The 14,943-nt window shown below is 48.5% G+C and overlaps 1 protein-coding gene across 1 annotated transcript; it reads left to right on the top strand.

Moving 5' to 3' along the window:
• The first annotated feature begins 2,919 nt into the window (after positions 1 to 2,919).
• Positions 2,920 to 4,765, top strand: LOC136469839 (uncharacterized). The gene is made up of 2 exons (XM_066467881.1): positions 2,920 to 3,109; positions 4,377 to 4,765. Exons 1-2 carry the CDS (start codon positions 2,920 to 2,922, stop codon positions 4,763 to 4,765), a joined length of 579 nt encoding a protein of 192 aa, XP_066323978.1.
• The last annotated feature ends 10,178 nt before the right edge of the window (positions 4,766 to 14,943 follow it).

A 14,943-nucleotide genomic window follows, 5' to 3' on the forward strand; every position in this document is an offset into this window, starting at 1 on the left:
AGCTAAAAATGCTCCTACGGCCCATTCAGGACCAGGAGTTCAAAGCCTGGCCCACCGATGAGTTCACAACCGCTTTGGGGCACCCTTAGAGCAAGGGGTGGAAAGGGATGGGCCCACTAGTGGCTAGTACCTAGGAGCATGAGGGCCATGGTGTGGTAGAACCTCCTAAATTATAGGACCCACCTGCACTTGTCACTGTCCAATGACCTTTGACAACTATGCATATGTTCCTAGTAACTTAAGAAGTCTGTCGGGTGTCCTCGGGGAACCCGAATCATCCACGATTTCCGAGCAGGATCATATTACAGAGTCATTGCAGTATTACAACATTTATTCAAATATATACATCAGAGTAAAAACAGCGGAAGTCTTACGATAACTTAGTTTACAAACTAGTGGTTTCAAACCTTACAAACTAAGTTCGATAATTAATACAAAACATAGTAGTGGAGTGGCATTATAATATAATACAAAACACACAATGAAACTGCCCTACCCAAGGGCCACACATTTACTTCTCATCGTCAGATCGAACAATAGTCATGTAGGATGATCCAAAACAGATCTGCTCATGAGGCTCACCTGCAACAAGGGTCAACGAACCCTGAGTACAAAAGTACTCAACAAGACTTAACCGAAATAAGAACTGATAAACTTAGGAATGCAGGCTCAGGGATTCAAGGTAGGGTTTTAGCAATAATCAAAGTTCTTTTGCGTAAAAGCTTTTTAACAAAATTCTTTATTTCGACAGTTAAAACTTCATAAAATTCCATACAAAGATGACACGATCCGTATTGAGATCATGAAACTTCATATCCAACACCTTCTCAAGTTCAGTTATTAAACTACGATGATGAATAGAGAAGTGAGTCTCCATAACCGAGGAGCAACGATGATTCAAACCGATTATAAACCCAGCTGGGAATTCTAGACCACACGACATATGCAGGTCCCCGACCTACATATACCAACCTACCCTCGGACCCTCTAAACAAGAACAGGTCCGCGCCACCTGAGAATATAGTACTCCACCATTCCAACCCATTGCCACGTGGGTACACGCTATTCCTGCCATCTCTCCACTCCTAGTGCGCGAGTAGCCATTCTCGTAATAGAATCGCCAAGTTAAGGCTTACCGGAGTATGTGGTTAGTACTACAAAGTCTCACCGCACATAGTTCAACAACGGACTGACCTTAACCGACACAGGCGGAAAGGACCCGCTCACAAGACCTCCATGTCTTATGGCTCACACACACTGAGTCCGCCCGGTCTAGATTTATTACTCCACATGCTCATATCACATGATAACATAAGTAACCAAAGATCCATTTAAAATCTGCAGGTGACAGGTAATCACCCGACTCAACATGACTAAGCATAACTAGGTATTTACGAATTAAAACAGGTAACAAGGTAGATATGGAAAAACAAGGTTGGTAATGCACCAATTAGGTTTCCACTTGACTCCTAATCACTTAATGCAGTATATAAAAGCAAAAGTGATAAAATTTGTAAAATACAAGGTAGGGTTAAATGCATCCGGGGCTTGCCTTCGTTGACGGAAAAGTCTGATTCCTATGACGTTCCACAAGTATTAGATCCGATCTCAACAGACGGACTAACCTCCTTAGCAACTTGATTAACTATTACATGTTCACCTTCGTTCACTACACGTAGTAACAATGCCATGTTTAACATGATGCGGAATACGAAACATGATGCTTGATGATAGAAGCAAAAGTTAACAACTGGAATACAACTTTCCTTCGCGGTACAGTTACAAGTCAAACTAACTAAACCTTTCCAGAATACTAACATCAATTGCCAAAGATCATTACCAACTAATGACCCAAGGACATCACTCAATCAAAAATGCAAACAAAACCTAAATCACTAAAGGTTACTATTTGCTTTTACGAATTAATTAATTAATTAAGAATTATGAAATAAATCAACTTGTTCCAATTGACCTCAAAATTTTTGTAAATGTTCATTACATGATAAATAAGTGGCAAAACAAATTTCATAATTTTTGGATAACTAAATAAGCCTAGAAAAATCATGGAAATCCATTTATTAATAAATTGGGCAATTTTCATCACATTCAAAAAGTGCTGAAAAATAACATTTCATATTTGTCTTAAATAATATACATCACAGAGGGGTCACACAAAAATTTTCATAATTTTTGGAGCTTTAAATAAATCTACACAAAAATAACAAAAACAAATACTATTCATTCAATTCTAAAAATAGAAAAATTTCCATTTGAACGCTGAGTCACTGACAAACGGACCCCACTTGTCATCTTCAACCTTCGACGTTGACCATGGCTCTGACCGGTGAATTCTCACCGCCAGTGAGACCAACGACGACGATGAAAGCACCACTACGTCCCCTACACTACTACGCTTCGACTGGTGGCAAAAACAAGACCAAACACTGACTAGACCGAGCACAGCGACGACCATGGCGGGCATGACGGCACGACCATGCTACACCGGCAACACAAGTGCGGTAGAGGTTAAACACTTAGCACAGAAGGGTTTAGCACCTCACCCCGAACATGACTGAGCAACGAGCAGGGTCGGAGGAGCAACGAAGATGCTGGTCGACGTTCCGAGCAGGCACGGTGGAGTAGACCGTCGTCGGTGGTGATGCTCCAGTAGCTATGGTGGTCAAAATGAGAAATCAATGGGTCATAGAGTACCACGGCATCATGGCGAAGCTGAAGCAAGACTCAGCAGGGGCAGAGGCGCACCATGGAGCTCTAGGCACGGTGAAGTGCTTGCGACGGGGACGTTGCCGGCCACGAGGAAGAAGAGCGCGCAGAGCAGTTTTTCGGTGAAGTCAAGCTACAAAAGCAGGTCGGTTGGGTGCGCAAGGAGCAGGCGGAACTATTGAGCGCTACGTTGCGATGGCACAGGCGTTGGTTCGATGGTGGGAGCTCACCGAAGATGAGCAAGGCGACGGGAAAACAGAGGAGGAAACAGCAAGGACGACGGTGGCCCAGGTTATAAAGGATGGCCAAGAAGCCACGACGACTCCATTTCCCTCACCAGCGCGATGCCCAAACGGCCACGCGCGCGACTGGAAGCAAACCGAAGGTCGCCGGCGGTGTAGCAAGAGCGGCGGCCACTGTTCACCTTAATTACAAATTTGCCATTCATTTTAAATTCCAAATTACTCCCAAATTTGTATAACAACTCAAAAATCAACAAAAATAAAAGTTGTTCCAAATTCAAAGTTCTACAACTTTGCTTTTATAACCAACCCCTAATTCGGTCTACATTTTGAAATGAACTTTTGAATTCAAATAGGGGATATTTAACGAATTACGCCTTTTCGAATTACTTCAAATTTTTCATAACAACATTGAAAACTCCAAAAACAAACTTTGTATAACTTGACAAGATCTACACTTTTGCTTTTGGGCTCAACCCCAAAATATGCTTAGATTTTGAAATGAGTTTTCAGGGTAGGATTTAAATACTAAAAATCAAGGTTTTTTGGAAAATTCAAATCCAAACCAAATTTTGACTTGATTCAAACAATTCAATTCAACACTCATAACACAAATGTAATCTTGTTTTAGTGAATGCATATCAAAGTTTACAATATGACCAAATGCCTTGCAATGCATATGATGACATGTCCTGTTTTTAACATTTAAACACCCGGGGTGTTACACGTGGGCATCCTGGCCCATGTTCGAGTCTTGGTCGGTTGCTAGTCCATGGTTTTTCCTCAAAGAAAGGCAACGAGCCCTTAAGACCAGCCGAATAGACCCAAGAACTATATGGACTAGCTGCCAAGAGTCTGGAGTCGGTCACCAGCTAGCCCATGGTAGACCCTAATGAATGGGAAGCTGAGGCCCCACTCAGACTAGTCTGTTAATAGCTCACTGAGCACCATGTTTCATCCATCGAGGAAAAACGCTTGAAGGACGACGATCACAAAGACAAGCTAACCCTCAACTGGACCCCTGCTACGCGTGGGGGCTCGAGGAAAGACTCGCAAGGAGACCAAATGCACGGTCGTGGTACGATGGCAGACCAATCGGATCCTAGGGGACTGGAATTAAGAAAAATCTTTCTGATCCCCCAAATCCTACGGTTACATGCCCCCAAGAAGACAGATCGTGACAAAAGGGAACTGCTATCCTACCAGGACATGCCATGGGCTACAAAAAGAAGGCCAAGGCCCTCAGAGTCCTCCCATTTGGAAAAGCCTCCAAAGGAGTATTCTACTCCTCTGTAGGCTCGAGGGCTACTATTGGGTATGCTAACTTCCCCAAATGGAGCAAGATATATTAAAAGGTCTCACCTAACCCCAAGGCCGTGGGCTCCATCTCGCCTTACCCCTTGGTTGCAGGCTCCTTCTCACTCGACCCCAAGGCCAAGGGCTCCATCTTGCCTAACCTCAAGGCCCCGGGATCCATCTCGCTTGACCCCTTGGGTGTGGGCTCCATCTTGCCTGACCCCAAGGCCATGGGCTCCATCTCGCCCAAGGCCACAGGCTCCATCTCACCCAACCCCAAGGCCATGGTTTTTGTCTTGCCCAAGGCTACGGGCTCCGTCTCGCTCGACCCCTTGGGTGCGGGCTCTGTTTTGCCCGGCCCCAAGGCCGCAGGCTCTGTATCGCCCATGATCACGGGCTCTGTCTCGCCTAACCCCTTTGGTGTGCACTCTGTCTCACCTGACCCCAAGGCCATGGTTTTTGTCTCGTCCGACGGGGACCCATACCACCGCCAACCACTCTAGGCCCAAGCCTATGGATCTGGGTCAAAACTCTAACACCAAGGAAGAGACTAGCACGCCTTGTTGTAACCCATGGCCATGACGGGCCACACCTAGGTATTCACATCAAGCATAGTGTGGGGCGTGCTAGTGCCATTCTGCCTAACCCTCGTATAGACACTGATAGGCGTGTCAGTTCACCACGATGTTTGCCAAGACAGAGTGGAATGCCATGACCAGTAGACGATGCCTGCACATGGCGCCAGTGATGAACAGAGCCATGACGTGGAGCCATTCCTATTAACATCTATAGGGTCGGTGAGACCCGCATGAAGGAGAAGGACTTAGTGACCCTAGAAGCCTTCTTCCCCCTCTCTCTCTCTATCATTCTTCTCATCTTCCTCCGCTGTAACCCACGCTTTCCCTTTGCCTATAAAAGGGGAAGCAGGACGCCCCATGAAGGGGAATCAAGATCCAGATGAAATCGGAACACAAGCGCATGACACGAGCACACGGCTGAGCGGCAAGCGAGCTCTCAGCACTCGTTCACTCCTTCCACCAGAGACTTAGGATTCTCTCCCTCTCTCACCTATTTGTAACCCCTATTGCAAACCAAGTGCCAGTAACATAGGCAGCAGTGAACTGGACGTAGGGATGTTCCGCCTGAACTAGTATAAATCCTTATGTCCTTCGAGCACACCATTCGAGCCAGACGCACAAATACAAAATTACTCATCGGTGGTCTGAAAACACTGACACTACTCTTTTCTGAGTGCACACGTGAGAAAGTCCGATACTATGTGATTGTAACATGCCAGACAATGACTGAATGCTTCCACCAGCATCAAGCATTGTATAAATGTTAATCGTTGGCACAATGTGTACTACTCTTTTTTGAATGCACATGCGAGAAAGTCTGAGGCTATGTGATTGTAACGTGCCAAACAATATCTATTACTCTTTTTTTGACTACATCTGCTGCAACTTGTTGCCTGGAAATCCACATCAATTAAATCTGTATTAAATTTGCACAAACCCATAGAGCCTAGTGTGCCTGGTTTAGCCATAAATCTACAAGAGAGGTAAGAGCAAGGCAACCACTCTTCTTTGTCTTCCTACGGTACTTCTTCGCCTTCTCTCTAGCCTCGAGCGACTCATGTCTTTGGCTAGAGTGACAGACCATGGGACCACTTGCTCTCCAGACATGCGCCCTACGGAACCGGATGGGTCTTCTCCCCGCGGTCACCGAGAAGTCCATAAGCTCCTCCATAATCAGGATGCGGGTTACGACCTGCGCTTGGACCCCAGGGGCGAGGTTAGTCGGCTCACGCTCTGCCTCGATGCCATCTAGACTACCCTTGCCACCTTAGAGTGAGAGACTGCTGACGCCTAGGTGATAGCTACCGATGCTCAGGCCAGGACGATTAGTAAGGTTTCCTTCGTCGAGAAGCTCTATCCAAATTTCCACGGCCTTGTTTTGACGGTTTTTAGTGTTGTCAGCCCTGGAAGAGGAGTTGGCCACTCTTCAAGAGGCAGCCCTCATCACCGTTAATGATGTGAACGTAGGGGGTGTCCTTCTTGAGGACCATCTATGGGCCATGCCAGCTTGGGTTAGGACAGTGGCCCTTAGCGAGGTGCACCATGGGGCTGCCTTAGCCCTAGCCATGGCGCAGCTTCGTTTCGGCCATGATCTCCGCCTGCTTGAACCTGGCTTTCCAGTTGGCGCCAATGAGGAGGAGATGGAGGAGTTCACTGGTGACTTTATCGCCACCATGGAGGCCATCGTGGCGGCCACGCATGCAGGAGAGATCATCCTTGCTGCCTTCTTTTAGCCATAGATTGTATCTAGGGTCATTCCAATCTCAATGAAAGGCTAGTTTGTTACTTTAATTCGAAGAGCAACTTATGCATGCCGCTTTGTCTTTCACGGTGTTTGCATCTTATGCTTGGATGCGATTGGCTTGTGCAGCCGACATGCTCGAATGAGGTGATTAGGAGGTCATGGGATGGATTCTGCCTCCCCTCTCGAAAGGGAGTTAGGTTTTAGGGAAGCTTCCTTTCCTCTGATGAAACATCATAGGTAACTTTGTAACTTCGCATATTTCTATTCTAAATGCTTCCACCTACGTCAGGCATTATAAATGATAATCATCAGCACAATGTGTATTACTCTTTTCTAAATGCACACATGAGAAAGTCCGACGCTATGCGATTGTAACGCATCGGACAATATCTATTACTCTTTTTTGAATGCACATGCAAGATTTGATTATGCATGAAAGAAAGTCCCCTACTCTATGATTGTAACGTGTTGGACAATAGATTTAGTGTTCGGGTGACTCCTCGACTTGAGATGGGGTTGTTTGACCCTGTAGTTCTCTCTTAAGAGGAATGGATCGAGTTGCAACGAGGTAGTCAGACTTGATAGATGTCGCTCATATCGCACTTAGATGTTAGGTTTAATTTACAATGGCAACATAGTGATAAAAATGGTTCAACATGTATAACTTATTACAGAACCGTAAAATAGACATTGTGTCGTAAGCAAGACTTTAATTATTACATCAAGAATCATTTTAAATCAAAATTTTGATGCCTATGTGGCAACATAGTGATAAAAAGGGTTCAACATGTACAACTTATTAGATAACAATAAAATAGACATTGTGTCATAAGTAAGACTTCAATTATTACATCAAGAACCGTTCTAAATCCAAATTTTGATACCTCCATTCTCTTACCTTCAACTGCATCCCTCCCTTCGACTATCGAACTATCACCAATCTCTTGTACATCCCCTCCTCGGTAGGGAATCAAGGTGACTACGCATCCAAAGGATGTGGTGATGATGACAAAGTAGGCATCAAAGTCATGAAGCCCGGTGAGTGTATCTCGCCCGGTGAGTACACTAAAATCTCATCGTTCGAATCCGATGTCTCATCATGCTCAGTGAAGTGGTTACCTAGATGAATGGACTCTCTGGTCTATAGAACTAAAGTAGTAGGTCAGACCCTGGGGTCGACTGAGCTCTATTAATGGTAGGATTAGTAGGCTAGGTGGTCGCATTCGACTACATGATTCTTGGGGAAGCCCTGGGAGGCTCTGTATGTGCCCCTATGGCCTCACACGCAGTATTTGGCCCCTTGACCTGATTGGGCGAAGAAGGTCGATCAGCTGCCTCATGAGCTAAAGCTAAACTCTGCTTATGTTCAACTATAGTAATACTAGCATTAGCAGGTTCAGGCATCTCATTCATTGGAGAAGCCCCAAGAGGCTCTATATGTGTCCCCATGGCAGCTTGCACCTCGACCTAAGGGGGCGAAGAAGGTGGATCACCTGCCTCATCAGTACCTAAAGCTGGCTCAGGTATCTTGGGCGTTGGAGAAACCCTGAGAGGCTCTGTATGTGCCTCCGTGGTGACTTGCACCTTGACCTAAGGGGGTGAAGGTGGATCACTAGCCTGATATGGACCTGAAGTTGAACTCTGCTTATGTAGTGTTGTCGCAATGGGTAACTCTATGTGGACAGTTGTATTATTAGGACCAGTTAGATAACCAACAATGGGGTTCACCTGATTACCACATTGCAACTGAAGCATCTAAAAGTCAGGGGCCTTAACCCTTGTGGCACTGTATAGTTGATTAAAGTAATCGGTGAACACATTGCACATCAGGTCGATTTTTTGGCCTTGTTGGTTGATGGCCTCACAAAAAGTAAATGATTGCTGGCTCATCTGCTCTTTAAGAAGGACCACACTCTTTGCTTGCTTATCAATACTTGCTTTGAAGCACCTCTCTTGTTGTTCCATACACTTTTGGTTTTCTTCATGGCCGACAACTAGCCTAGCAAGTATCTATCTAAGCTCTAATGGTTGTTGAATGGACACTGGAGATGGTGACTGCTTGGTTAATGTCTCTGTAGTAGGTGGAACATCATCCATCTCTTTGTCAGCCACACCACCGGAGGATGACCCTCCCTCATCATGGTCGTCTAACATAGGGTCAGGTAGTCACTATCATTGGAGTCTGAATCTTGCATTCATACATTCAAGATTCCTCCAATCCTAGACTGGTGCTCTGCCTGCTCTAGGGCTGCATTCACCGTTTCATGTCTTTCTCTATCCTATATGGGTAATAGCTCTTGAACGGACCTAAGGGCACACTGTCCACGATGACGATCATCTAAACTTGCTGGCATGTAGGTCATAACCTCGTAGGTTGACTCATTGTATAGCAGCCCATTCCTTTTAGAGTTAATCGAGCGTAGCAGATAGCTGATGATGTGAGGGTACACATGCTGTTGTCCAGTACTAATAGCATCAACTATCACATCCCTGATCTTAGATAGGAAAAAGTGTAAGAAGTCAAACTGCTTGCCTCTCCATACTAATAGTAGTAGCCACCGCTGCAAGCTAGTCAATGACTCCCTATTGCCCCCACAAGGTAGGACTATCTTCCTTAGAGCCATGTGTAGAACATAATCCTCTAGATGCAGTCTGTCCGGTGTATGCAAGGAGCCATCGACGAAGGGCTCCTTGAAGAGCGACCAAATCTCCTAGTCTATAGGAGAAGTACCTCCAGCCCTGCTATGATGCAAAGGAAGAGCATCTCCATAGACTATCTGGTGGAGCTTCATGTCTAAAGTGTCAACCCTAAGGAGTTGTTGTAGGAGGTTATAGGACATCCGCTCTGGCTGACCATCGAGCATAAAAGCAATGAAGTCATGCTCTGGATGAATCCACACTGTTGCATAGAACTGATGCACCTAGCTTATCACAATTCGATCAACCTCACTGAAAGGTGAATGAAGCCTAGGAACCACTCAAAGAGGGGTCGGATGGGTATACCAGCTGCTCTCTCAAGCTCATCCCAACCAAGTATCCTCTAGTTTGCTAGTGTCATCCATAAAACATGGTAGCTCCTAAAGAAACTTTCCTGAGTCATAGTCTAGAACTATGATTTTGTGTCAGGCTCTTTGAGAAGTGGAAACCAGAACTCAATATTGCAAAACCTGATGCTCCGTATCTTCTTTGAGCTATAATACTAAGTCATAGAACTAAACCACCTCTTTCTTTCTCTCAATATTACTGCTCCTCATAGCACCATTGGTAGACACCAAACCTCCTCAACTGCTCCTAGTACCACCATTGGTAGACATCAAATTACCTCCTCGACTGCTCCTCATACCACCAATTCTGGCACACATCAAATTACCCCCTCGACTGCTCCTCGTACCACCAATTGTGGCACACATCGAACCTCCACAAGTGCAAGCGCCTGCATCCCCATGAGTAGCTACATATTTGATCTAGGAAGGTGCAAAGCAACTAGTCTGGTTTCTAGAGTGGAACTCAGTCATTTGTTGTAGTTGTTCCTCAGTGAGCTCCTCCTCCCTGAGTTCCATTTCAGCACTCTCCTCACACTGCTACTGTCAGCGGGCCATTTGAGTCCACCTGCAAGAATTCCTAGACTTCAGGGCTAGCATAGCTTTGGTCACTTCTTCCTCTTCTTCTCGGATACTGTCTGCCTTCCTCTGCCTCTTCCTAGGCTGTGGTGGTGCTTGTTCCTCTACTTTTGGGACACTATGAGCCTTCCTTTGGCTCTTTCTGGGCTATGGTGGTGCCTGTTCCCCTTCTCAGAGAATGGTTGCCTGCCTCTGGCTCTTTCTATGATATGGTAGTTCTATCTACTTTGATTTAACTTGGGCCATCTACAACAATCAGAAAAATTACACATGCGTTTCATCAAACACCATAAATTCATGAAGAAAAAAAAGAGGAGATCGTAGACGGCCTCACCGTGCTGAGGCAAGAAGGCAATCTCGACTAGCTTGCTCGCTGGAGGAGTGGCGCACTGATAGACGGCGGTGTGGTAGATCACCATGGCTCAGTAGATCCCCATGGCGCGAAAGGATTTGGGCAAGAGGTTTTGATGTGCGGGGGGAGGGGTGGGTGGAGGGGGAGGGGGGAGGCAGAGCAGGTTGGGTGGCGCCAGAGGGGGCAAACGATGATAGAAATGGCATGCAAAAAAGGAAAATATGGGTACTGATAATGAAACAACCCCGATTTCCGCGAAGGGAAATCCATAGCGTCGAAGTGTAACAAGATCATTGTAGATCATATTACCCAAATTCCAGTCGAATATCACATCCATACAACAATAATATCAGAGTACAAATAGTGTGGAATTACATAATTTATTACATCACCGCATTCGCGGAATCAAAAGTAGCATTCATTCAGAACAGCTTGAAGATAAGATTACCAAACTCGAGCGTAGGCATGAACCCCTCATCCGTCAAACTCCTTGGAGCTATACTCCTTAGCAGAACCTGTGTGCCAAAATTTATCAGTACGATTTATACTGGCCACTCCCATCCCTATGAGCATTGCTTTGTGGAAATTGGATGCAAGTTGGATATAAGCAAAATGAACCTATAAGGCTGGGGTTTCCTATGCAGTAGCATATCAAGTAAATAATAGTTTGTCAAGTTTTAACACCATTCCCACATACATTCCACTCCATTCCCTTTTTCGAGCCAGGTTTCGATCCTAGGATCGATATACCACCATCTCCACACCATCACCATACCATAACCATACCATCGCTCAGTCGACAGGCCAACTCCCTCTCGGCACTATCTCAAGGCCCGTAGCCCCCTGGCTATGACCGACACTCTCTCACGGGGGAAGAAGAGAAGGACTCATCTCACTATCTAGTTTAAGCGAAACCTAGGAAAGGTCCATAGCCGACGAGTCAGCACATGTATCGATCGATCAACCATACACTCTGCAGAGGTTTTACATAACCACAAGATCCGCCTTCCTCGCTGACCGTTGTCAACTAGGCTGATTCCGGCCGCTTGCTAGCCTAGGATAATGCCAGTCTACCATTCAGCCCTGGTTCACCCCAAGTCAAGTCTAGGGTGGCTGAAACTGTGAGTCATGAGCTGGGTCCACAAGGTCTCCATGAAGTCTCGGAAGGGTGTGGGGGGAATCCTCCGCGCCCCGTACCTCCTTACAGTGTCCACTATCAACCTAGCAGTAGTGGCAGTATCCAACCAAGTAGTCCAGCCGTCCCGCACCATATAGGGCGAGTGGTACGTAAGGCTTCCCGGTGAATCTGAGTACTAGTAAGTCCTTAGGGATGACCAAGCCAGAATGTCTCCATCGGGGTTTCCATTCACCGTGCCACCACAGCACCTCCATCCTAGGCTCCACCCATCATAGGTTCACACCCAGGTCTACCTCATATACCATTTTACCCACCATAGGTATCCATTCCAGGGGTGCCTAGGTAGCACCCCATGGCAAGACTTGCCCCAGGCTCGTCGTATACTCCAACTTGGTCGACACAACCCTCACCCTCCACACACCCAAGTCACACACGCAGCACTCTCCCCATAGTCCAGGTAACACCAGTTCCCACCACGCACATAGTATAAGCATAGTAGAAGTATAAGTAATGAAATATATAGTAGCAAGCGTGTGTCTAGCCTATCAGCAGGGTGTGCAGGGATAAGGTTGCGTCAAGGTAAAGGCTTTCAAGCAAGCATACTACCATGCTAGTCTTAGCATAATATAATTGTAGCAGTAAAGTAAAGCGATAGCAGTTCTATATAAGCCATGCGTAATAGGTGCTACAAGATTGGGTGGGATGTGGCACCTTCAGTGTAGTTGTCTTCGTACTCCTCACGGTACTCACGGTCCTCGTCTGTCAGGTTCTCCTCCGAGTCTGCAATGTTTGCATTATAGTCGCATTAGCGACGTCTATAGAGTAGCACAAAGAAGCAATGAAAATTCAAAAGAGTCAAATGCACTCAAACATGGGTCCATTGCGTAGAGCTTGATTTTAGATGAATATTTGTCCTAGTTTCGTATTTTTCCAAGGTCGTATGAATTAGTTATGAATTTCCGAAGATTAAATCTATTTCTGAAAATGGAAAAGGCTGAATTAATCCTGGGTTGACACGTGTCATGCTGGGGTTGGTCCACGTGGCTTGCTGACATCAGCATGATGTCATCGTCTTGGTTCCGAGCTAACAGGTGGGTCTAGGGGCTCTTGGGTCGCAGACATGTGGGTCCCTCATGACGTCATCATGACGTCAGCATCTGACGTGTGGGTCCAGCGTGTCTGTGTTACTAACAGGCGGGGCTAGGTCAACGGTCAGCGTTGACCAGTCAACGGTCAATACAGGCCAGGTCTCAAACGGGCCTTGGTGGGCTCGGGTCAGGCCGGTGTGGGCCGGGCCGGGCCGAACACGTGGCGTGCTGTGGCGTAGCCACGTCACGGCCGTGGTCTCTTATTAGGCTTCGTCCGCAGCATGGCTCACGGTGGACCAGCGCTCCTGGCCCATGGTCCTAAGGCAGGGTCCATGGTGGACTGAGCCCATCATCATTTCTCCTCTGCTTGGCTCATGTGCACCGGGTGTAGGGCTGCGCTGCTCACCTTGCCCCTTCTCCTTTGTTCTTCCATGGCGCGCTCCTGTCGGCGACATGCTCACCAGCGAGCTCCCACAATGGCTCAGGCATCCAATAGAGGTGGGGAAAAGCCTCCCTGTGCCATGGCGACTGCAATGGTGGAGTCAGGGCAACGGATGGTGCATTCTTAGTCACTGGTCACAGCGAACGGCGGCTCGAGCACAACTACCATGCGGGAATGGCGCGGGTACAGCGGCATTGGCCAGCTCTGTGGTGCGCATGGGCGTCACAATGTTCCAGCGGGCATGTTGGGTAGGTCGAGGGGTCCTCCAGGGCCTCCGGTGGCTTTGGCCACGGCGGACGGCCTTCCGATCACGTCGGCAGCGTTGGTGTGGGGGCTATGGCCTCGGAGGGCATCATAGTGGGGCGTGTAGGCTCCTACGGATCTGTGTGGACACGGCGAGGGTGTCCAGAGCTCAGGGCAGGACTTCCGGTTGCTAGGTGGCCGGTAGGGTCTTCCCGGCGTCCACGGTGACATGGTGACGACGGTGAGGCGCGTGGGTCACTATGGGCTCCTGCGGGGTGGTTACGGCGTGCGCGTGAGTTACCCGTGGCTTCAACGAATGGAATGGGTGAGTCAAGGAGGCGCCAGGCGCTCCCGGCGGTATTGGCCACGGCGGTCGGTGCTCGGACCGGTGGTCAGGTGCTCGGACCAGTGGTCTGATGTTCGGACCGGTGGTTGAGTGCTCGGACCTGTGGTCTAGTGCTCAGACTGGTGGTCGGGTGCTCGGACCAGTGGTCTAGTGCTCGGACTGGTGGTCAGGTGCTCGGACCTGTGGTCTGGTGCTCGGACTGGTGGTCGGGTGCTCGGACCTATGGTCTAGTGCTCGGACTGGTGGTCGGGTGCTCGGACCTGTGGTCTGGTGCTCGGACTAGTGGTCAGGTGCTCGGACCTGTGGTCTGGTGCTCGGACTGGTGGTGGCTGCGTCATGGCGGCGGCGTTGCGAGCATGGCATGCGTGCTCGGCTACAGCGTCCGAGGAACCTAGAGAGGCCTACAGCGTCTAAGGGCTAGGGGATGGTCACGGTCAACGTGAGTGTGCTATGCTAGTGTGCCTAGAGGCCGAGGATGGCCTTGGCCTATGCGCTCATGGTATGGAGCGCCATGGCCGGAGTAGCAAGGTCTAGTGGCGAGCAGGGAATGAACCGGGGCTCACCGTGGGTGCTGTGGAAGAAAGGATGGCGGTGCAGTGTCGAGTTGCAGTCATGTAGCTTCGGAAGCAGTGTCGTGCAATGCCGACCCATGATCGTGATGATGACGACGGCATTGCCTTCGGCTCCGGTGACTTTGGCAGCGTGCGGGGCTCCGATCCTCCTCTCACGATCTCCTTCTTAGCCCTCTACTCTAGGTGTGGTGCGGCTGCTGGGCCACCAAGCGGCAGCGAAGGCTGAGGGAGAAGCTAGGGCACCGGGCGTGAGCGGCGTGCGGGCTGGCTTTATAGCCGAGCGCCATGCCTCCCAGGGCAGATGGCATCGTGCGGTGGAGGCGTGTGCATCGCATCAGACGGTGATGCGGGGTTGCGTGGGCGCGGCACAAGGGACAGGGTCATGCCCCGGGCGTGACCCCCTGGCCCGCCCCTGCCACAGCTGTCGGGCGCCGGTCACGTAGGCGGTTGAGGCGTGGGTGAGGAAGACGACACTGTAGACGGGGGTGTGGCTGACATGTGGGGTCCAGCGGCCAGTGGCTGTGAGCGAGGCAGATGGGTGCGCGGGCGTGGGTGACG

Source organism: Miscanthus floridulus, chromosome 8, assembly GCF_019320115.1.
Source record: "Miscanthus floridulus cultivar M001 chromosome 8, ASM1932011v1, whole genome shotgun sequence".
Classification (NCBI taxonomy): domain Eukaryota; kingdom Viridiplantae; phylum Streptophyta; class Magnoliopsida; order Poales; family Poaceae; genus Miscanthus; species Miscanthus floridulus.